At 37.2% G+C, this 24257-nt stretch overlaps 1 protein-coding gene across 6 annotated transcripts in view; it reads left to right on the top strand.

Annotated features, from left to right (window-relative positions):
- Positions 1 to 24257, top strand: part of ZFYVE16 (zinc finger FYVE-type containing 16) — a 58874-nt gene that overhangs the window by 1380 nt on the left and 33237 nt on the right. For 4 of the 6 annotated variants that reach the window (XM_042942259.1, XM_042942298.1, XM_042942289.1 and 1 more), the window contains exons 2-6: positions 12345 to 12452; positions 13755 to 16000; positions 17650 to 17746; positions 20504 to 20665; positions 23134 to 23276. In XM_042942259.1, coding sequence (XP_042798193.1) covers positions 12383 to 12452; positions 13755 to 16000; positions 17650 to 17746; positions 20504 to 20665; positions 23134 to 23276 — 2718 coding nt within the window. In that variant the 5' untranslated portion in view covers positions 12345 to 12382. Of the gene's footprint in view, positions 1 to 2609; positions 3243 to 12344; positions 12453 to 13754; positions 16001 to 17649; positions 17747 to 20503; positions 20666 to 23133; positions 23277 to 24257 lie in introns of those variants that run through there. The other 2 variants (XM_042942269.1, XM_042942278.1) reach the window with 2 other exon arrangements.

A 24257-nucleotide genomic window follows, 5' to 3' on the forward strand; every position in this document is an offset into this window, starting at 1 on the left:
CCAGTAAAACTGTAATTTTGCACCCACTTTCTCCCCTTTTTTCTCCCATGGATGTTAAACTGCACACTTAGTGTCACAAAAAATCTTAAATATAATAAAGATTAAGAAAAAATAAGCCATAATTCAACCATTTAAAGTGAATCAACCGCAGTTAATATTTTGACTTTTAATCTCCCAGGGTTTTTTCTCATGGCATTTTCTTAATTAAGATGATGAGATGTTATATACAGTTGGATTGCCCGCTTTTTTTTGCTTAAAATTTTTTAAGTATTTCCTCCAGTTTTTAAAAAGCTTCATGAGTATCTTTATGATGTTTGATTACACAAGTAATACATGAGTGAACTATCTTTTGGAACATTGCAGTTAAAGCTCAGTTCCCATTTAATTATCACCCCAATTGTAATGTTAGGTAATATGATGGTATCACAGTTTTTTTAACCCAGTGGGTTTCAGGATCCCTTTACAAACTTAAAGGTGACTGAAGACTAAAAGATTTTTTGTTCTTTAATGCAGTATTTTGCTATTTTAGAAATTAAAATTCAGAAAATATTTAAAAATTGTGCATTAAAAACCCTTTATATATTGAATTAAAGAGTATTTTTGAAAAATATATTTTTCTTAAAAAATGTAGTGGGAAGGGTGGCATTGTTTTATATTTTTGTAGATCACTAATGTCTGGCTTTATAGAAGACAGCTGGATTCTCAGATTTGCTTGTCTTTTCACTCTTATGTGCTATCTTGTACACTACAGCATATTAAGAAAGTCCAGACTTGCATAGATAGGTGTTTGGAAAAGGAAGGACCTCACAGATCCCCTGAAAAGTTCTAGAGTCTTCCAGGGGTCCTTAGACCAGTTTGAGAAAGGTGATTTGACTATTCTTATGTTTATTTTTTATTTATTTTTTTTTTTATTTATTATTTTTTTTTTAACGTTTATTTATTTTTGAGACAGAGAGAGACAGAGCATGAACAGGGGAGGAGCAGAGAGAGAGGGAGACACAGAATCTGAAACAGGCTCCAGGCTCTGAGCTGTCAGCACAGAGCCCGACGCGGGGCTTGAACCCACGGACTGTGAGATCATGACCTGAGCCGAAGTCGGACGCTTAACCGACCAAGCCACCCAGGCGCCCCTTGACTATTCTTATGTTGATGAGCTGTTAGGTTCTTTGAAATTTTGCACCATTACAAACATTGCAGCATTCAAATTTCTTTGTGATGTGTTCCTGCACACAAGTGCTAATGTTTTTCTAGAAGTAGAATTACTTTTGATGCCTGCATAATTTTCTAATGTTGGTGTTTAGATGGTTTCAATTAATGATTTGGTAGAATATCTTTGCATATTTTCAGTTGCTTTGGATTATTTTAAATTTTTAAAAAGAATTGTTACATCAAATGTTAGGAAACTTTTTGAGGCTATTGATACATATTATCACATTGTTTTTCTGAGAGGGTATTCTGGTTTACTTCTTGTCATCGGTATTGGAGATGCTTGTTTTGTCACACCCTTACCAACACTTTTATCATTATTATTATTTTAATAAGCTTTTTAAGTTTATTTTTTTTTAGAGAGAGAGAGAGAGGGTGTGAGCAAGCATGGTGGAAGGGCAGAGAGAGAGAGAGAGAAAGGGAGAGGGAGAATCCCAAGCAAGCTCTGCACCATTAACACAGAGCCTGACACAGGGCTGAGGCTCACGAACTGCAAGAGCATGACCTAAGCTGAAATCAAGAGTGGGATGCTTAACCAACTGAGCCACCCAGGCACCCCTGATCCCTTATATTATTAAAAGAAATTATGAGACTCTGGATCTTGGGGGTCGTGAGTTGGAGCCTCATGTTGGGTGTAGAGATCACTAAGAAAAAATTGTGTTCTGATTTAGTAGGCAACAAATGATATATGTTATAATTCAGATTATTTTGATAGTACAGATTGTGCTTTGAATATTTTTTCATAATCTTACTAGTTCATATTATTTGCGCATTTATAATCCAGTGTCAATGTGTTGTTTTCTAAAGGGTTTTTTAAAAAGTTTATTTATTTATTTTGAGAGAGAGAGCTGGGGAGGAGCAGAAAGAGAGGGAGAGAGAATCCCAAGCAGGCTCTGCACTGTCAGTGTGAGCCTGACCAGGGACTTGAACCCATGAACCTTGATATCATGATCTGAGCCAAAATCAAGAGTTGATGCTCAACTGATAGAGCCACCACATGCCCCCTAAAAGATTTTTAGAAATATATTTATTTATTTTTTCAGAGAGTGCAAGTGGGGGAGGGGCAGAGAGCGAGCGACAGAGGATCTGAAGCAGGCTCTGCTCTGACAGGCTGATAGCAACAAGCCCGATGTGGGGCTCCCAACTCACAAACTGTGTGTGAGATAATGACCTGAGCTGAAGTTGGACCCTCAACTGACTGAACCACCCAGGTGCCCCGCCCCCTACCAGATTTTTATTATCTTTTTCTTTTTTAATTTTTAAAAATGTTTATTTAGTTTTGAGAGAGAGAGCACGAACAGGGAAGGGGCAGAGAGAGAGGAAGACACAGAAACCGAAGCAGGCTCCAGGGCACAGAGCCCGATGCAGGGCTTGACCTCAGGAACTGCAAGATCATGACCTGAGTTGAAGTTGGTACTTAACTAACTGAAATACCCAGGCACCCCTTTATTATCTATTTTATATTGTAAGGATATGCACTATAAGTTTCTAGGAAAGGAAGAAAATTATCTTTTTTGTTATTTACAAAAGTACATTTTTGTAAACAAAAAGTAAAATACAGATATGTATTATGCATTATCTATAGAATTACATAATGTAGATGTGAAAGGCATGCATTATCACAGATACCATTATTACCAGTTTGGTATTTGCCTCTCTATATTTTTTTCCCGTGCCTTTGCTAACTTTTTTTTTTTTTAACAACTTACTTGTAAAAATGGGTTTGTACTGTACATGACATTTTGCAATTTGATTTTTAGTCATTTAGTACTCTATACTGGATATTTTCCTATCAAAGTGCATATAACTCTGGGCAAAGTTTAATCCAGAGTGGCTTTAGAAACACTAATTGTGATCTGTAGTTATCTGATGTCAGGCTCCTGTCCTCTTCTATATTCTCTTCCTAGGTGATCTCATCCATTAACAGTTATGTGCTGCCAGTTCCCAAATCTTTTATCTATCTCAGACTTCTCTCCTGCATTCCAGATCCTTATATTCAACTGCCTATTGGACATCTCCCCCAGGATGTTCTCAAGGTACTTCAAACAACAGTCCAAACGTGAACTTACTTTTTCCCTGAGTCCTGCTCTTCTTTGTATTGCCTGTCATAGTCAGTGGTACCACTGTCTGCTCAGTCACCCATGATGGAAACCTGGCAGTAATCCTAGCTTTCTCCCTTGTTTCACTCTCCAGAATTTCCCATTCTTTAGTCACTTTTCTATTGATCCCTTTTCCATCTGCTCTGCATTATGTCAGTTAGGCCCTCATTGTGTCTCATCTTAACCATTTAGGAGTCTCCTTACTATTGGTTTTGTTGGTTTTCTGATTAATTTTCCATGTTGTTGCCAATTTTTTTAAAATCATGAAGAGATTTTTAAAAACCATTTTTGTAAAGGAAATATTGTAAATATGTTATTGTAAATCTGGGAGTATATAAATGGTCAGGTAAGTAAAGATATTACCTAAAACGGGTGCCTGTGTGGGTCAGTCGGTTAAGCGTCCGACTTCGGCTCAGGTCATGATCTCACGGTCCGTGAGTTCGAGCCCCGCGTTGGGCTCTGTGCTGACAGCTCAGAGCCTGGAGCCTTCTTCTGATTCTGTGTCTCCCTCTCTCTCTGACCTTCCCCCATTCATGTTCTGTCTCTCTCTGTCTCAAAAATAAACATTAAAAAAAATTAAAAAAAAAAATATTACCTAAAACAGGTTGCTATATGTACACATAAATAAACTTCTTTAGAATAGGGAGTATATCTTATATTCCATTTGTGTCTTTTTACTGTACATCATAGAGTTTTGGCACAGTAAGTACATCTTAGTTGATTGAAATGGGAATTATGTGCAGCTTCAAATGCCATGTTAAAAGGTTTCATTTACGTGGGGCGCCTGGGTGGCTCAGTCGGTTAAGCGGACGACTTCGGCTCAGGTCATGATCTCGGGGTCTGTGAGCTCAAGCCCTGCATTGGGCTCTGTGCTGACAGCTCAGAGCCTGGAGCCTGTTTCGGATTCTGTGTCTCCCTCTCTCTGACCCTCCCCCGTTCATGCTCTGTCTCTCTCTGTCTCAAAAATAAATAAACGTTAAAAAAAAAAAAGGTTTCATGTACAGTATTTGCATTATATCTTTTATAAATTATTGGATTCTATTATTATTTAATTATCTTTCCTTTTTTGCACCTTGTAGGCACCTCAAATGACATAATGCTTAGTAGTACACTGGTATACATAGAGATACTCTGTAAACATTTAATGAATTCCATAATTTTTTAAAAAAATGCTGGTTTTTTTCCTAATGAGAGACTATTTCTAGGCCTTCTAGTTCCTGTGCTTTAGTTTTTTAATATTTCTATATTCAGAATTCCTTCAGTACTTAAAAAAAATTTTTTTAATGTTTATTTACTTTTGAGAGAAAGAGAGAGAGAGAGAGAGAGAGAGACTGAGGTGTGAGTGGGGGAGGGGCAGAGAGAGGGAGACCCAGAATCTGAAGCAGGCTTCAGGCCCTGAACTGTCAGCACAGAGCCCAGTGCAGGGTTTGAACTCATGGACTGAGATCATGACCTGAGCTGAAGTCGGATGCGATGCTCAACTGACTGAGCCAACCAGGCACCGCCTCCCCCACCCCCCGCCCAATTTTTTTTTAGTGTTTATTTTTGAGGGGGAGAGAGAGACAAAGCGTGAGTGGGAGGCAGGGGCAGAGAGAAAGACAGAGAATCTGAAACAGACTCCAAGTTAGGATCTCTCAGCACAGAGTCTGATGTGGGGCTCGAACTCACAAATGGTGAGATCATGACCTGAGCTGAAGTCCGATGCTTAACGAACTGAGCCACCCAAGCGCTCCTTAAATTTTTTTTTAATGTTTGTTTATTTTTGAGAGAGAGAGAGACAGAGCATGAGTGGGGAGGGGCAGAGAGAGGGAGACACAGAATCTGAAGCAGGCTCCAGGCTCCGAGCTGTCAGCACAGAGCCCGACATGGGGCTCGAACCCACGCACCATGAGATCATGACTTGAGCTGAAGTTAGACACTTAACTGACTGAGCCACCAAGGCGCCCGATCACCTGATCTTATAAATAATTTTTAAAACTTTGGAAATACTGAGGTTTATTCTTTGTGTCATAAAGTTCTGTAGATACTGACAAATGCTTAATGTCTTATATTCACCACTATAGTATCATATAAAGTAGTTTCACCACCCTAAAAAATCCACAGTGCTTTACTTTCAACTGCCCCCCACCCAAACTACTAGCAATCACTGATGTGTTTATTCTCTTTGTAGTTTTACCTTTTCCAAAATGTCAGTTAGAATCATACAGTAGGTAGACTTTTTAAGATTGGCTTCTTTCACATACAATACATATTTAAGGTACGTCCCATGTCTTTTTGTGGCTTGTTAGCTTATTTCTTTGTATCATTGAATACTATTCCATTGCATGGATGTATCACAATTTATTTATCTGTTTATTTACTGAAGGTCATTTTGGATGCTTCCAAATTCTGTCAGTTGTAAAAGAAGCTGTTATAAACTTCACATCTAAATTCTTGTGTGGACATAAATCTTTAAGTCAATTGGGTAAAATACCTAATAGTATGATTGCTGGATCATATGGTAAGACTATGTTTAGTTTTATAAGAGACAAACTATTTTTCAGAGTGGCCGTACCATTTTGTATTCCCATCAGGAATAAATGAGAGTTCCTGCTGAATAGCATCCTTGCAGCATTTGGTATTGTCAGTTTTTTGGATTTTAGCCATTGTAATTGATGTAAAATGGTATCTCATTGTTTTAATCTGTAGTCCCTAAAGACAAATGACGTTGAGCATTTTATCATGTATTTATTTGCTGTGTGTCGTCTTTGGTGAGGTGTCTCTTTGTGGAACTTTTGCCCATTTAATTGGATTGTTTGTTTTCTAATTATTTAATTTTAGGAGTTTTTTGGAGATTTAGATACAAGTCCTTTATCAGATATGTGTTTTGCAAATGTTATCTCCCAGGATATGGCTTGTCCTCTTATTCTCTTAAGTGTCTTTTTCAGAGCATATGTTTTTTAATTTTAAAGTCTAACTTCATCAGTTTTTTTAATGGATCATGGTATTGTTATGATCATAACCAAACTCATAACCAAACCCAAGGTTATGTAGATTTTTCTGTAATGTTTTCTTCAAGAAATATTATAATATATTTTACATTTAGTTCTTTATCCTTTTTAAGTATGTTCCTGTGTAAGGTGTAAGGTCCATATCTAGGTTCGTATTTTTGGCATGGGATGTCCCATTTTTGGGATGTCCAGTTTTCTCATCACCACTTGTTGAAAAGACGAGCCTTTCTCCTTTGAATTGCCTTTGCGCCTTTGTCAAAGATAATTTGACTGTATTTATTTGTGTGGGTCTATTTCCAGGATCTCTATTCTTTTTATTTTTTATTTTTTTATTATTGTTTTTAATGTTTATTTTTGAGACAGATGGAAACAAAGCGTGAGCAGGGGAGGGGCAGAGAGAGAGGGAGACACAGAATCTCGAACAGGCTCCAGGCTCTGGGCTGTCAGCACAGAACCCGATGTGGGGCTCAAGCCCATGAACCATGAGATCATGACCTGAGCTGAAGTCAGATGCTCAACCGACTGAGCCACCCAGGAGCCCCGCAGGCTCTCTATTCTTTTGCACTGGTTTATGTGTCTTTTTTTTTCTTTTCTTTTTTTTTTGCCAGTACTACATTGCTTTAATTATTATAGCTTTATGAGTCGTAAAATTAGAGTGAGTTGTCCAAATTTGTTCTTCTTTTTCAGCGTTATGTTGGCTATTCTAGGTCCTCTTCCTTTCTGTATACACTTTAGAATTCTGAGTTTCCTGAGTCCTACCAAAAAGCTTGCTGGGATCTTGATTGGGATTGCATTGAATCCAGAGATCAAGTTGAGAGGAACTGACATCTTAACAATATGGAGTGTACCTATCCTTGAACGTGGAATATATCTTCATTTAATTAGGCCTTCTTTAATTTTTTTCATTCGTATTTTGTAGTTTTCCACATATGGGTTCAGTATGTATTTTGTTAAATTTGTACCTAAGTATTTACTCTTTTGATGTGCTATCGTAAATGGTATTTTTTAAAATTCCAAATTCCAGTTGTTCCTTGCTCATGTATAGGAATGCATTTGATTTTTGTATATTAACCTTGTATCCAACATCCTTGCTATATTCACTACTCTATTTTGGGGGGATCAGTTTTTGGGGATTTTCTACATTGAAAATCATGTCATTGCAAATAAAGACAGTTGTAGTTCTTCCTTTCCAAATGGTGTACTTTTTATTTCCTTTCTTACTGCAGTTTCAGTACTGTGTTGAATAGGAGTTGTGAAAGAAGATATCCTTTCCTTGATCCCAATCTTTGATTGGAAAGCATCCAGTTTCTCATCATAATGTATATAATATTAGGTGTAGGCATTTTGTAGCTATTCATCAAATTGAAGAAGTTTCTCTCTGCTCATAACTTGCTGAGGGTTTTTATCATAAGTAAGTGTTGAGTTTTGTCAAATGCTTTTTTTTTTTTCATCCATTGATATGATTATATGATAATTCTTTAATCTGTTAATGTGATATTTTCAGAGGTTGAACCAGCCTTGCATACCTGGATAAATTTCACTTGATTGTTCTGTTAATTTTTTTATACATTGTTGGATTCTACTTGCTAATATTTTGTTGAGGATTTTTATGTCTGTGTTCATGAGCAATATTGGTATGTAGTTTTCTTCTTGTAATGTCTGTATTTGGTTTTGGTATTAGATTAATACTGGTCTAATCAAATGAATTAGGAAGGATTCCCTCTGCTTCCTTTTTTCTGAAAGAGATTGTGGAGAACTGGTATTATTTCTTCCTTAAATATTTGGTAAAATTCACCAATGAAGCCATCTGGATCTGGTGATTTGTGGAAGGTTACTAATTATTGATTCAGTTTCATTAATAGATACAGGGCTGTTTGGGTTATCTGTTTCTCTTTGTGTGAGGTTTGGTAGCTTGTGTCTTCCAAGGAAATGGTTTATTTCATCTAAATTATCAAGTTTGGAGGCATAGAGTTGTTCATATTTCCTCATTTTCCTTTAAGTTCATATTATCAGTAATTTTGTTTCCTCTTTCATTTCTGATATGGTAATTTGTGTTTCTCTCTCTTTTTTTTCTTTTTTCTTTTTTTAATTTGAGACAGCATGTGTGAGCAGGGGAGAGGGGCAGAGGGAGAGAGAGAGAGAATCTTAAGCTGGCTCCATGCTCAGCATGAAGCCTGATGTAGGGCTCAATCCCATGACTCTGGGACCATGACCTGAGCCAAAATCAAGAGTCGGATGCTCAAGCTACTGAGGCACCCAGGTGCTTCTCTCTTTTCTTGATTAGCCTAATTTATCAGTTTTACTGATTTTTTTTTTCAAAGAAAGGAGTTGTTGATTTCACTGATTTTTTTTTTTTCCTATTTCTCTGTTGCTTTCCTGCTTTTAATCTCATTGTTTTCTGTTCTAATCTTTGTTATCTTTGTTTCTACTTGTTTTGCTCTTCTTACTCTCCTTTTTCTAGTTTCCCAAGGTGGAAGCTTAGATGATTGATTTTTAGATCTTTTTTTAAACATATGCACTTAAGTTATAAATGCCTCTCTATGCACTGCTTTAATTGCGTCCAACAAGCTTCACTTGAATTTTTAAGATTTTTGCCATCAATTTTCATGATCACTCCCTGCCCCCCCCCCACATATGTTCCTTATTTATGGCTTCCTGTTCCTGTGTCATATATGCATTGCTGTTTTTCTGAGAATATTAGTTTCTTTGAAGTTTTCTTCTGTTTCCTGCATTTTTCTCTTACTCCAAGTTCCTTTTGTTTGTTTTGGTGTGTGTGTTTTTGTGCACTATTGTATATGTATGATATAACCACAATTTAAAAATGGAAAATGGGTTGACTGGGTGGCCCAGTTGGTTAAGCATCCGACTTCGGCCCAGGTGATGATCTCGTGGCTCATGCATTTGAGCCCCGTGTCAGGCTCTCTGCTGACAACTCGGAGCCTGGAGTGTGTTTCGGATTCTGTCTGCTCCTCCCTTGCTCCCTCCCTCTCTCTCTCTTTCTCTGAAAAATAAAATAAAATATTTAAAAAATTTAAAAATGGAAATAAAAGAAGTAATGTGCTTTGTTAAATTAGGATGACATGCCATTATTATTGAAAATTGTTCTGAAGTTTACCTGTTTCCAGAATAATTATTGTTTTTTAAAAAAAATGTTTAATGTTTTTATTTTTGAGACAGAGAGAGACAGAGCATGAACAAGGGAGGGGCAGAGAGAGGGGGGAGACACAGAATCCGAAGCAGGCTCCAGGCTCTGAGCTGTCAGCACAGAGCCTGACACAGGACTCAAATCCATGGACTATGAGATCATGACCTGAGCTGAAGTTGGATGCTTAACCGACTGAGCCACCCAGGCGCCCCTAATTATTGTTGTTTTTTTTTTTAACGTTTATTTATTTTTGAGACAGAGAGAGACAGAGCATGAACAGGGGAGGGGCAGAGAGAGAGGGAGACAGAGAATCTGAAACAGGCTCCAGGCTCTGAGCCGTCAGCACAGAGCCCGACGCGAGGCTCGAACTCACGGACCGTGAGATTATGACCTGAGCCGAAGTCGGATGCTTAACTGACCAAGCCACCCAGGTGCCCCTAATTATTGTTCTTTTAAGGTGATCTTTTCTGAAGGGTCCTCTACCTTTGGAGTATAAAAGTTTAACTATAGAGTGGCCACCTGTGCATTTCTCTTTATTGAAATGGCTTGGTATAGGGGTTACCTGTATCTGTTGAGTTGTATTTTTCATCAATTCTAGAAAAATTCCTACCATCTTTTTAAGCATCCTTGTTTCATGCTGTCTATCTTCCTTAGAGGTCTCCATTCTTATGATAGATGACTTCTGCCATCCATGTCTCTTACCCTGTCATATGTCCCTCTTGTCTTTCTGGGCTGCCTTTTAGGTTGTTTTTTCAGGTAGGTTTTCTAGTTCATTCATTTTTCTCTTAAGCTGTGTCTAAGCTTTTTAACTCATTTTTAAAGTGTCCTTATTTTTTTCTGGACCTCAAGTGTTCATTTCATGACACTATCATAAATGGTTCTTATAAAAAACTGTCTCATTTTTGTCTTTTATCCCTCATTTCCCACTCTTATTCTTCATCCCAGGGAACTGTTCAGATGTGCTTAATAATGTATATCTTTTTGTTTGTTATGTATTATTGCAAATTTTATATTGTTGATTATGCTTTACAAAAGTAGCAGTATGGAACAGATTGGAAATTTTTTTTAGAAAAGGTCATTTACCAAAGACAGTGTGAGGAACGTTGCTGTAGAGTGTTCCACCTTCTGGAGTTAGTTGATTGCTTTGTTTTGATATCATCTAACTTGTCTCTCTATGCTTGGATTTCCTGTAAATACGTGGTTAGTTCTAAAAGCTTGATTAGATTGAGGTTCAGTTTTTTTGGGTAAGAATATATCATATGCGATATTATGTCTTCCACATGAGGCACATAATGTTTGGTTCCTCCACACTTATTTATTTTTTAATGTTTATTTATTTTTGAGAAACAGAGACAGAGTGCGAGCAGGGGAGGGGCAGAGAGAGGGAGACACAGAATCTGAAACAGGCTCCAGGCTCTGAGCTGTCAGCATAGAGCCCGACGCGGGGCTCGAACTCACGAACTGCGAGATCATGACCTGAGCTGAAGTCAGACGCTTAACCGACTGAGCCACCCAGGCACTCCCTTCCATATTTATTGATAGTGAAATTGATCACTGGAAATCAGATGTGTTTGTCTGTTCCCACCATTATAAAGTTCTCCTCCAATCTTTCATCTAACACTTTAATTAACATCCATTGATAGCCATTGCCTAGTCTATTACTTGCATTAAGGATTGCAAAGAGATGATTTAAAAAATTTTAGGGGCGCCTGGGTGGCGCAGTCGGTTAAGCGTCCGACTTCAGCCAGGTCACGATCTCGCGGTCCATGAGTTCGAGCCCCGCGTCAGGCTCTGGGCTGATGGCTCGGAGCCTGGAGCCTGTTTCCGATTCTGTGTCTCCCTCTCTCTCTGCCCCTCCCCCATTCATGCTCTGTCTCTCTCTGTCCCAAAAATAAATAAAAAATGTTGAAAAAAAAATTTAAAAAAAAAAAAAAAATTTTAATATACATCTGGATTTATTACCTGAGATTCTTACCTAAAGAACTTTCCTTCAGCAACTACTTAAAGTACATTTTGTTAATGAAGGGAAGGATAAGTTATTGGCTCTTTTCCCTTAATGTATCACCTTTCAGAGCAATGGGTTTATGTCCTGGCAACCCTCTAATGAGTGGTGGTATTTGTTTTTGTTTTTAGTATCATTAAGATCTCTTTGTTTTTTATCTATTTGATTTGTGTTCAGTCCTTTGCAGGCTTAGTTAATTTGATGTTTGGTTGTCCTATTTAAGACAGTAGGAACCCCTTCAACTAGGCTCCTGTGTCCTTTTGATTTTATCCCATTAGTCACTGATAGATTTCTTTAAGGTGTCTCCAGACTTACATGGAGAAGTTCTTGACATAGATCAGAGATTTATCTGCTTTATTCATAAAACTAACTTTTAGTTTTTTTTATATTTCTCTTAATATGTTCATTTTCTATTTCTTTAACTCCTGTTCTTAGCTTACTAATCTTCAGTCTTTCTCCTATTCTAACATGAGGATCTAAAGCTGTATTTGAAGTACTGCTTTTGCTGAATCCCATAAGTTTTTACATGCAGTATTTTTATTTGTAAGTGGTATATTTTATATTACCATATCATATATATTATTTGATATAAAGTTCTTATAACTATTTTTAGCATTCACTTATGAATTCTTCTTTGATTATGTACCTTAAGTAACTCATGTCACTTAGATAAGTGTTTTAAAATTTACAATAGTGTAAATTTTAAATAGTGTGTTATGTTGTTAGAGTTGGTTTTCTTGTCATTTTGTATATAGAGAAGCAATTGCTTCAACTAAATTGTAAATTCCTCAAAGGAATTTATTTGTGTCTATTTCTCGACTATGTTTCTCGGTATGCAGTAGATGGCATAATATTTATATGTTAGAGAATTAAATGAACTTTCATGACTTTTTATTTTCTAGGCATAGAGAATTAAATTCTGAATAAGTCTTTAAGTAGGATGGACAGTTATTTTAAAGCAGCAGTCAGTGACTTGGACAGACTCCTAGATGATTTTGAACAGAATCCAGGTGTGTTGGTTTTTAATTTTTGTTACTAATGGAATTTTTAAATGTCTGTGCATCAGTTGTCTAAGATAGAGAGTACTGTTAGCAAATTTGGTTTTAGTTCTGGTCACAAGGTTATATTCTGTAAGGAGTTCATGTTTTATTATAACATGCTAGTTTATTCTTATACAGAATAGAACCAATAGCCAGAAATAGAAGTAAAGAAGCTAGTTTTGTCTACAGATACAAATTTAACTAAAAGACCTTTAAAATCAACATATGAGCCAGCTGAAAGCAACTTGAAAACTTTACATGAATTGGTATTTCATTACTATGAGAGATAGTGTTTTACTCACTTTATTATTTTTTATAATGATATTTTATAAAGACCAACCCCATTTTTTTGAGTTTATTTGTTTGTGAGAGAGAGCACAAGTAGGGGAGGGACAGAGAGAGAGAGAGAGAGATAGAGAGAGAGAGAGAGAAGGAACCCAGAGCAGGCTTTGCACTGTCAGTGTGGAGGCTGATGCAGGGCTTGAACACAAGAACCTTGAGATCATGACCTAAGCTGAGGTCAGACACTTAACTCACTGGGCCACTCAGGCACCCCTGTTTTACTCATTTTAGAATGAAGACTAGGAAACTGGAGAGAGAACCAAGAAGTTAAATTGTTTTTCAGCTCTTCCTCAGTCTGGTTTTTATAGTGCAGCTGAGTTATTTTGGTTTTTGTGTGTGTGTGTGTGTGTGTGTGTGTGTGTGTGTGTGTTTCTTTCTTTAAAGTTTACTTATTTCTTTTGAGAGAGAGCACGCAAGTGTAGAGGGATGAGTGGGGGAGGGGCAGAGATAAAGGAAGACACAGAATCTGAAGCAGGCTCCAGGTTCTTGGCCGTCAGCACAGAGCCTGATGTAGGGCTTGAACTCATGAACTGTGAGATCATGACCTAAGCTGAAGTCCAATGCTTAACTGACTGAGCCACTTAGTTGCCCCTATTTCAAATGCAACTTTTATCACATTGTGACATTTGCATTGAATAGTAAAAACTCCCAAGTAATTTAAATAAAAATAATGGGGGGTGGAACGCCTGGCTGGCTCAATCAGAGCATGTGACTCTTAATCTCAGGGTTTGAGCCCCACATTGGGTATAGAGACTACTCAAAAATAAAAAAATCTTAAAAAAATGTTTTGGAGGTTGTTACTGTTTGTAAGAAAGTAGTCTACCTCTGGTCTAAATAAAAGTTCAGTTTAGAAGTCTTAGAAAATGTAACATCTTTGTGACAATTTTAATTTGGCTCTCCTGAATAACATTGTATCTCTCTTTTAATTAGATGAACAAGATTATCTCCGAGATGTGCAAAATGTATATGATTCTAACCACTGTTCAGTTTCTTCAGAGTTGGCTTCCTCGCTACTACCAAAGGATCAACAATGCATTAATTGTTGTGCCTCATCAGAAACATGCTATGAAACAAATCAGATTTCTCCGAACAAAACACTTGAGGGACTAACTTCTATACAAAATGAAAAAAATGTAACAGGACTTGATCTGCTTTCTTCTGTGGATGGTGGCACTTCAGATGAAATCCAGCCTCTGTATATGGGACGATGTAGTAAACCTGTCTGTGATCTGATAAGTGACATGGGTAACTTAGTTCATGTAACAAATAGTGAAGAAGATATTAAACAATTATTGCCAGATGATTTTAAGTCTAGTGCAGATTCTTTGATTGGATTGGATTTATCTTCAGTGTCAGAAACTCTTCATGCCTCTTCAACAGACCGTGATAATAATACTGTCAGAGAGGAACAGAATGATGTCCACTCTGAATTACAAAATAGAGAAATTAGTGGAGCTGAAGAATTGGGTATAAAAGTAGATACAACACCTTCAGATTCATGTAATTACGGCGGAAAAGAGAATTTAAAGGATAAAAAGATCTCTAATCAGTTAGAACCAGTTGTTGATGGTTTTAACATGCCATCTGCTTTGACTCAACAAAGTTCTAAAATGTTTGATACCAAAGACAACCTACAACACAAGAACCAGCCATGTGAATTACTAAAAGCTGATAGCTGTTTGGTGGAAGATGAAGTAGACGTGGCAGTCATAGCTGCCACAGAATGTTTAAAAGAAGGAGACTGCACAAGTGTTGTGCCCTGCAGTGTTCCAAAAAATGAAGATTTATACTTACATGACTCAAATTCAAAAGATGAAAATTTCAAATTACCTGACTTTTCCTTTCAGGAAGATAGGACTGCTGTATTTGTAAAACAATCTGCGAAAGAAGACTCAAGAAATATAGGTCTTAAAGATAATCAAGATACAATCCAAGATTCCTCTCCAGCTTTACAGGTTTCAGATGAAGAGATCTATTCCTCATTGACCTGTCTTCCAGTACCTGGGTCTTTGTGTGGATCATTAATTGAAAGTAAAGCACATGGTGATTGTTTATCACAGAATGAACATAAAGATAACATACAAGACACAGTGACAGTCCATGAAGAAATACAGAAGAGTGTTATTCTGGGTGGGGAACCGTTGAAGGAGACTGATCATTTGAAACAGGAAAAATGTGAAAACGTAATTGAAAAGGTGGGAGATAGAAAGGAAGAGTCCAACCTTATGGTAATCAGAGTTGAATCTTTGGATTACCGTGGTAACACAAATTCTTCTACAGCTACAGAATCTCAATTGGAGCTTTCTGGTGCTGATGCCCCAGAGTTTCCTGATGGTTGTGAAGGTCTCCCTTTTTTAAGCACTGATATCAATGGGCAAGACTTAGATTACTTTAATATTGATGAAGGTATGAAAAGTGGAACACTAATTAGTGATGCTGAACTTGATGCCTTTCTAACTGAACAGTATCTTCAGACAAGTAACATAAAAGCCTTTGAAGAAAATGTGAATGACTCAAAATCTGAAATGAATCAGATAGATGTGAAAGGCCTAGATGATGGAAATGTCAGTAATACATATTTCAATGCTGAAACAGGAGCTACTGGGGAAAGTCTTGGTATTAATATGATTTGTGAAACAGTTGATAAACAAAATACAACAGCAAATGGTGGCCTTTCTTTAGGGGAAAAAAGTACAATTGCAAATGAACAAGGGTTACCTAACAATAAATCTGAGATTATGAATGAATTATCAGTCTCTGATATTAATAGTCAGTCTGTTCATGTTGGAGGGGCTAGACCTAAGCAATTGTTTAGCATTCCATCAAGACCAGGGAGTTCAAAGGAACCAGGTAAACCAGATGTTCCAAATATCCCTGAAAGTGAACCCAGCACAACAAATACGATTGTTCCAACCACTTGTACTACTGATTCTACAGCTGATCCTCAGGTTAGCTTCAACTCTAATTACATTGATATAGAAAGTAATTTTGAAGGTGGATCTACTTTTATAACTGTGGGTGAAGAATCTCTACCTGTAAACACTTGCAAAGAAGGCCTGGTTTTGGGCCTAAAACAACCTACTTGGGTTCCTGATTCAGAAGCTCCAAACTGTATGAACTGCCAGGTCAAATTTACTTTTACGAAAAGGCGACACCACTGCCGAGCATGTGGGAAAGTAAGTTATAAAAATCTTTGTTTTTTATTCTTTTGAAACATTTATTTTTTTTAAACATTTATTTATCTTGAGAGAGAGTGTGTGCACGTGTATGAGCAAGTGGGTGGAGGGGCAGAGAGAGAGGAGAGAGAAAAAATCCCTACCAGGCTCTGTGCTGACAGCACAGAGCCCGACTTGGGGCTCAATCCCACAAACTGGGAGATCATGACCTGAACTAAAACCAAGAATCGGACACATAATGGACTGAGGTGCTCCTATTCTTTTGAGACATTTAAAATGAAATTTAATGTTACAAAACAGATTGATAGATGATTTAAAGTTTTAGTTTAAAATCATTATTTTTCACGTACGTGGAAATAAATAAAACACTTTCATTTTATAGATTGCTTGAGAATAAATAAATGTCACATTGTCGTTAGTATTACATACTGGGAAATAAGGAATACTAATTACTAGTTTTTATGAAATCTAAAGAATATGTATCTTTATCTCTAACATTTACACTTGAGATGTCCCAAATTCATTATATCCCCCTGGGTCCTTGAAGTCTTAATTTCAAGACCATTTTGCAGTTAGTGTTAGAGAGTCTATCTAGGGAAATACTGGGAGAAAGAAAAACAAATTGGTTGCCACAAGGTTCAGAATGCTGAAGCTGGCGTTGTTTGCATTCTGACTGCATTGACTATAAACTCTAAGGGTTTCCTATAGAAATAACATTTAATTCTTTCAAATTTTTTATTTGTATTCATTTATTTTCATTTATTTATTTTAAAGAGAAAGAGAGTGAGTAGGGGAGAGGGGCAGAGGGAGGGAGGGAGGGAAGGAGAGAGAGAGAGAGAGAGAGAGAGAGAGAGAGAACCCCAAACAGCTCCATGCTCAGCACAGACCCCAGTGTGACCTGAGCTGAAATCAAAAGTTGGATGCTCAACCGACTAAGCCACCCAGGCACCCCAACATTGCATTTTTTATTCAGCATTGATTTTCAGTATTGGGTTGGTCTCAGATCACCCCTCTTTTCTTTTAGAAAAATAATGACATTCTACCTTTAAAAGTTGTAAATAAAGGACCACAGAAAACTTTTTAAATTGTAAAGTTACTCATTAAAGAACATTTTTGTTCCTTTCCAATGAACAGAATTGACTTAAAGGAATTCCCCTTGTGAGAGATACAATTTTATTTTTATTTTTTTATTATTTAAAAAAAATTTTTTAAAGTTTTATTTATTTTTGATAGAGAGTGAGAGAGCATGAGCTGGGGAGGAGCAGAGAGAGAGAGAGAGAGAGAGAGAGAGAGAGAGAGAGAGAATCCAAAGCAGACTCTAGGCTCTGAGCTGTCAGCCCAGAGCCTGATGTGGGGCTCAAACTCATGAACCACAAGATCATGACATGAGTTGAATTCGATGCTTAACCAACTGAGCCACCTAGCCACTCCAGAGATATGATTTTAAGTTGCAGAAACCTCATTGAAGTAAAACAAACAAAAAATAATTATTTTAATAACTATCTATGATTATGGTGATTAGAAAAATTATTTATATCATCAAAAAAATGGTGTTTGGTTAATTAGATTTTGGGCCTCCTCTCTCCCTGCCTCCTGTAGGTATAAACATGCTTGACACAAAACCAAATTCGATATTTTATTCTTTATAGGTCTTTTGTGGTGTCTGTTGTAATAGGAAGTGCAAACTGCAATATCTAGAAAAGGAAGCAAGAGTATGTGTAGTCTGCTTTGAGTCTATAAGTAAAGGTGAGTATTAACCTGACATATTTTCTTCCAGTAATTGAATATATCTTAAAAACAATTGGATTGTGACAAAGAAAAACTTCTTTATTTTCTTAAGGCGAGGACCTAGTGTTGACTTATCTGGCTTAGGTGGGCCATCCCACGGCTTGGTTTCTCTTCTTTTTGTTCTACTCTCACAATTAATACTACCAATCCGGAAAGGAAGCAGTTTCTGGAGTGGCAGTTCATTAACTTTTAACAGGTACCAAGTCCCTAAATGCTGCATTTCATCTGCCTATTTGTTTTGTCAACATCATTGTCATCCTTATCATCTTAATCTAAACTTTTATAGAATAGTTACTGTTGAATAGTATTTAGTGTTACACACTAATAGCATAAGGCAAGATAATTGTTCCCACCCTTTAGAAAATTATAATCTAAGATGGGAATAAAAAATAAGGTAGTAATATTTATGATTTTATATATAAATTCATAGAACTGTCACAGTATTAGCACATTTTGTCTCATATTTTTTTCCCTTCTCAATTTTAGAATTTTGTTTGTATGAATTTCCCATTGTTTCTGGCTCCCTAGCTTAGCTACCATTATCAGCAATAGTCTTGGTAGTCTTATTTGTGTTCTCACAGTGTGTGTGTGTGTGTGTGTGTGTTGTATTGTGCTTTTTCCCTCAAATACACATTTGCTCTTTTGAGTACTTCTTGGCATTTTGAAAGATTTGTTGACAGTTTAATTCCCAGCAAATATGACTTGGGACTTTTCAATACCAGACCTGTGCTTTTAGCTCAGGTACTGCTTCCCCTGTGAGCTAGGAGAATAAATACCTGATAATAATTTGTTTTTCTCTTTTGAATGAAGATAAAATTTTTCATCAGTTTTCCAAAAAGCTCTGATGGGAGTCTGTTAGCCTGAGGTAAGCTACTTTACTCCCTGTTGTTGCCCCTTGCTCTGGAAGATAACAGAGTGTGAACTTTTTATATTTCCATATTATCAACATTGTTTATGAAGAGGTTAGTTTAAGACTTTATAGTTGTTTTGGTTTTTTTCCCATGCTGTTTCAGTAGCCCCAGAAGACTGCTGGTGCTGGTGGTCAGACAGCCTGCTAGAATTCAGGAATAGAATTCAGGCTCCCACATAATTCTCTCTCCCTACTTGAAAAAAAATAAAATAGCCACTAATATTTGAAACATTATTTGAGTTGACATGTCAGAGTTTTAGGTGAACATTCAAACATTTTGACTGTAAGGTACCAGGAGAAAAGATGCAGTCACTAAAGAGACTCAGTAGGATTTTGGGATCATGCTTTGGTTTCTCAAAGAAAATATCTTGGAATGAATTTGGTTATTTAGTTATCTGTTTTATTTATTCTGTATGATACCTTCTAGAATATATTCTCACAGTTCTATTTAACATTAATTTATACACCACAAGAAAACAAACACAAGTTATTTTAATATCAACTTTAGGGTTGAAGATGGTAGACGTGACCATTTAAAATAATGTTATTAAATAAGATGAGAAAGATGGCTCAAGAAGGGTTGTTAGATTCCATAAGGATTAAGAAGAAAAGATAGTTTAAATAGAGATTATGGATAATGAGGAAGCTGTGCTGAGACTGTGTAAGTTTCAAGGAAGCCTGCTAGTGAGTGCCATTAGGTAGACTTGGGGCAAGTTGGACATTACTCAAAACTCAGAGTAAGATGTTTGGATTTTATTTGGTGAGGGGAAGCTGATTCATGAGAGTGCTGTCATTCAGTGGCCTTTGAGGAAGATGACTGTAGCAGTGGCAACATATCTAGCAGATTGGTTTGGAGAAATGCTGAAGGGAGAGCTCTCAGTGCCTGTTCTATGTTATTTGGATAAAAAATCATTCACCAACATTCAAGCAATATTTTGCATTTTGGAGCTCTAGCTGTGAAAGAATATATTTCCTGTTCTCGTGGAGCTTAGGAATGTGGGGAGAGATGGATAGTTAGGAAAGAGGATATCAGATGGCGATAATACTCTAAATGAAAATAAAAGATTATAAGAGGGATGGATAGTGCCGGATTGGTAACAAGAAGTAGTGTTTTTTAATGTTGGGCAGAATAAGGCTTTATGATATGACGTGAGAGCAGAGACTTAAGTGAGAGAATAAAGCTGAGAATAAAGTGAGTATTTGTGGAAGAACATTCCAGGCAGAGAGAATAAGAGCCAAGACTCTAAGCTAGGAGAGTGCTTATTTGACTTGTTGAAGAACAAGGAGGCCTGGTGGCTGGATCATAATGAGCAAGTGGGATCGTAGTGAGAGATGAGGTCAGAGAGCTAAGTGGGAAGACAGAGGAGGTAGGGATGTAGACTGTGTAGGGTCTTGTGAGCCACTGTAACAACTGGGATTTTCACTCCAGTTGGGAACCAATTAAAGGATTTTAAACAGGAATGATGTGATAGGATTTATGTCTTAAAAGAATCACACTGAACTGTGTCAAAAACAGACTGTAGGGGTACAAGGACAAAAACCAAGACAGTCATATTAAATAGCAGTTATTTCCTTTAGTAGATATCAAACATATGCTAAATAGAATATTGAGACAATTGGTAACTTATAGTGAAGTAGGGTGCTGCCAGCTGGAGTAAGGTCATTGTCTTTGCCAAGTGCCACTTCTTTTTCTTGCTTAGCCATTGAGTTCTTTCTCCTCACAACTTGAAAAAATAGATAATTTATCATAATTTACTTTGAAGTTCAAAAATATTTTAATATTTTAATATTTTTCCCCTTTATAGCTCAGGCATTCGAAAGGATGATGAGTCCAACTGGTTCTAATCTTAAATCTAATCATTCTGATGAATGTGCCAACATCCAGCCTCTTCAGGAGAGTCAAACATCCAGTATACCTTCACCTACAACTTTACCGATCTCAGCACTTAAACAACCAAGTGTTGAAGGTAATTAGAAGAAAATGCTGTGTTTTAGACTAAAGATAATTTTTAATGGAATTTTTCTAGTTTGATAGAGTCTAGCGAGGACTAGACTAGATATCAGAAGAAATTTAGTACGGGGAACTGGTAGGTATATGTGTTAGAAGGCTGGAAGAGCAAAAATGGCATGCTCAAGTGACTCAGAGATTGCTAACTGCAGGAAACAACCACTACCCATAGGGTTGGGGTAATGAACGGTGAAAGGCAGTATTCTAGAACTCAGTGCAGGAGTACCAGGAGGTGTTTGGTTCTCAGAACTGGGATTCAGGGCTTGGGGTACTATGTGGCTGGTATTGTGATTTCTGGGGGAGCACCAAGTGGCAAATCCTGGAACCATCAAGGGCTCTCATACAATTGGTGTTCAGTTGAGCAAAGGAGTGATCCAGGCTTGATATTAGGAGTACTGAAAATTGCATGGCATGCACGTGTATCTGGTGGTACTGCTGCTGTAAGGATCCTGGAAGGAATTGGAAACAATTCCTTCTCTTCCCACCTTCCAGTCTCCCACCAACACTATTGGCAGAACATGGTCAGAGCCAACCAGCAAGGGGGTCTGGGAGTTGCACTCTCCAGACTTTAGCCTGGCATCAAAGAGCACCTTATATAGAAGGGTGGCCTTGGGTTTGAGAGACAAGTAAGTAACTGGCACATCTCCCTCTCTTCAAAAATGTGTTTTTAAATGTATATTTTACTACAATAAAATGTTTTTAAAACATATTTAAAAATCTTTGGGTTCTCTGGTCTTTTTTTTTTTTTTACAGCTGTTGTGGTTTAGGGTCTTCAGTAAAGCCTGTGTACATTTTTTTAAAATGTTTATGAGAGAGAGAGAGAGAGAGAGAGGGAGAGAGAGAGAGAATGAGTGGGCTAGGGGCAGAGAGAGAGAGGGAGACACAGAATCCGAAGCACCTCCAGGCTCTGAGCTGTCAGCATAGAGCCCAATGCAGGGCTTGAACTCACTATGAGATGATGACCTGAGCCGAAGTTGGATGCTTAACCAACTGAGCCACCCAGGTGCCCCTCAGTTTATCTCTTAATACAGCTGTTTTCCATTTGTCATTATAACTTAAATAAGATTGAGAATATATGGTTGTATGTTATAGCTCTAAAATGAATAAATATACTTTAAAAATATTTACATATTCTAGGGGCGCCTGGGTGGCTCAGTCGGTTAAGCGTCTGACTTTGGCTCAGGTCATGATCCCATGGTTCATGAGTTCGAGCCCCGCATCGGGCTCTGTGCTGACAGAGCCTGGAGCCTGCTTCAGATTCTGTGTCTCCCTCTCTCTCTGCCCCTCCCCCGCTCACACTCACTCTCTCTCTCTCTCTCTCACAAATAAATAAACATTAAAAAAAATTTTTAAAAATATTTACATATTGTCTTATGTTGACATCCTAAATTATTAAATTATAAAAGTATTGCAGATACATGAAAGATACCGTATTTAAATTTTTTTTAACATTTATTTATTTCTGAGACAGAGACAGAGTGCAAGTGGGGAAAGGGCAAAGAGAGAGGGAGACAGAATCTGAAGCAGGCTTCAGGTTTTGAGCTGTCAGCACAGAGCCTGGTGTGAGGCTCAAACTCACAAATCCTGAGATCATGACCTGAGCCAAAGTCAGATGCTTAACTGACTGAGCCCCCAGGCGCCCCAAAAGATACCTTATTTACAATGTCTATCCATAATGCAAAAGTTATATGTGATGCCAGTTTTCTTAGTGTTATCTGTATTATGTTCTAGAAGGTAGATGCCAATCTTTTGATTTTTATATTCTAAAACCATCTGGCAGCTTTTTTCATAACCTCCATCTGTGGATGCTTTGTAATAAAAGAGAACATATATTTACGCTGATAGCTAATTATTTTCTCCAAATTTGGGAGGGAAATATTAATAAAATCCAATATCCATATTATAAGAACAAAAATTATTATGCTTCTTTTGTTAAGTAAATTAAAAATAAGAAATGACCTCTGATGCACAAGTGATCTTGTTGCCCTTTTTAGACTTTTTATACTTCTTTCTGTTTTTCCATGTTTTTCTTTGCTTATCTACCATCCTCCAGTGTACTCCATTTTTCCACCTTGTGCTGTGGTCTTTAAATTTTATTCAGTTTTCACTCACTCCTCAGAAACATATGCTTAGTAATACAGGCTTTAAATCTGCCCCCAGTGTCCTAAAGATATAACCTCTCCTGTCCACTTATTCTGAGTATGTAATTACCAGTGTTACTCCTTCCTTTTTTATGAATTAGGAAAAGACTTCCATTCTGGGTAGATAAATCATAAAAGGTCATTTCTCTAGGCCTTTGCAATCCTGAGAAGGCAGGTCTTGCCAATGGGTAGCAAGAAGCTTTTGAAATCACTTCCCGACCGATTTAGTATTAAATCGTTGTAATATTACCAAATTCAAGTACTTTACTTTATAAACTGATCCTAGGATTATGCTCCAAAGAACAGAAAAGAGTATGGTTCGCAGATGGTATACTGCCCAATGGTGAGGTTGCAGATACAACAAAATTATCATCTGGAAGTAAAAGATGTCCTGAAGACGTTAGTCCTCTCTTGCCTGATATGCCCTTGGTAAGGAATCTAAAGAATGACTTGTTGATTTAATAAGATTTTATTTTAAGTATATTCTGTAGCATGATTATTATAGTACTTATTTTTTTTAATACTGTGAGCTTCCTAAAGTGAGAAATATATGATGTAGTGAATATATTTTAGATTTTACCTTTTTTAAAAACATTTATTTTGAGAGAGAGAAAGAGAACATGCATGTGAGAGGGAAGGGCAGAGAGATAGGGAGAGAGAGAATCCTCAGCAAGTTCCACCCTGTCAGGGCAGAGCCCAACATGGGGCTCAGTCTCACAAGCTGTGAGATCATGACCTGAGCAGAAATCAAGAGCCAGATGCTTAACTGACTGAGCCACCCAGGCACCCCAGATTTTACCTTTTTTAATGTCAGTTTAAGGTCATGATTCTGACTTTTTGCTCTCAGGATGCCTTTATGCTCTTAAAACTTACTTAGACCTTCAAAGAGCTACTATAGGTTATGTGGGTTATACCTAGTGATAATTCCTGTATTAAAATTGTGAAAAATATAAAAGTTAATTTAAAAATAAATTTGTCATATTAATAGAAGTAGTATTTTTATAGACATTTCAAAATAAAAGTTGAGTGAGAGGAATGACACTTTCATATTTTTGCAAAATTCTTTGATGTCTGTCTTAATACAAGATTCTCACATCTTCCATATTCAGTCTGTTGTGTTATGTTGCTTTTAGTTAAATTATATGAAGAAAATCCTAGGCCCTCACTGACTCCCTGAAAGGATCTTGAGGACCTCAGAGATCTCTGACTCACATTTTTAAAAAAATTTTTCCTAATCTTTATTTATTTTTGAGAGATAGAGAGAGTGCAAGCAGGGGAGGAACAGAGAGAGGGTGGGGGACACAGAATCCAAAGCAGGCTCCAGGCTCTAAGCTGTCAGCAAAGAGCCTGACGCGGGGCTCAAACCCACAAACCATGAGATCATGACCTGAGCTGATGTCGGACGCTTAA

This window comes from Panthera leo, chromosome A1 (genome assembly GCF_018350215.1).
Source record: "Panthera leo isolate Ple1 chromosome A1, P.leo_Ple1_pat1.1, whole genome shotgun sequence".
In the NCBI taxonomy this organism is placed as follows: domain Eukaryota; kingdom Metazoa; phylum Chordata; class Mammalia; order Carnivora; family Felidae; genus Panthera; species Panthera leo.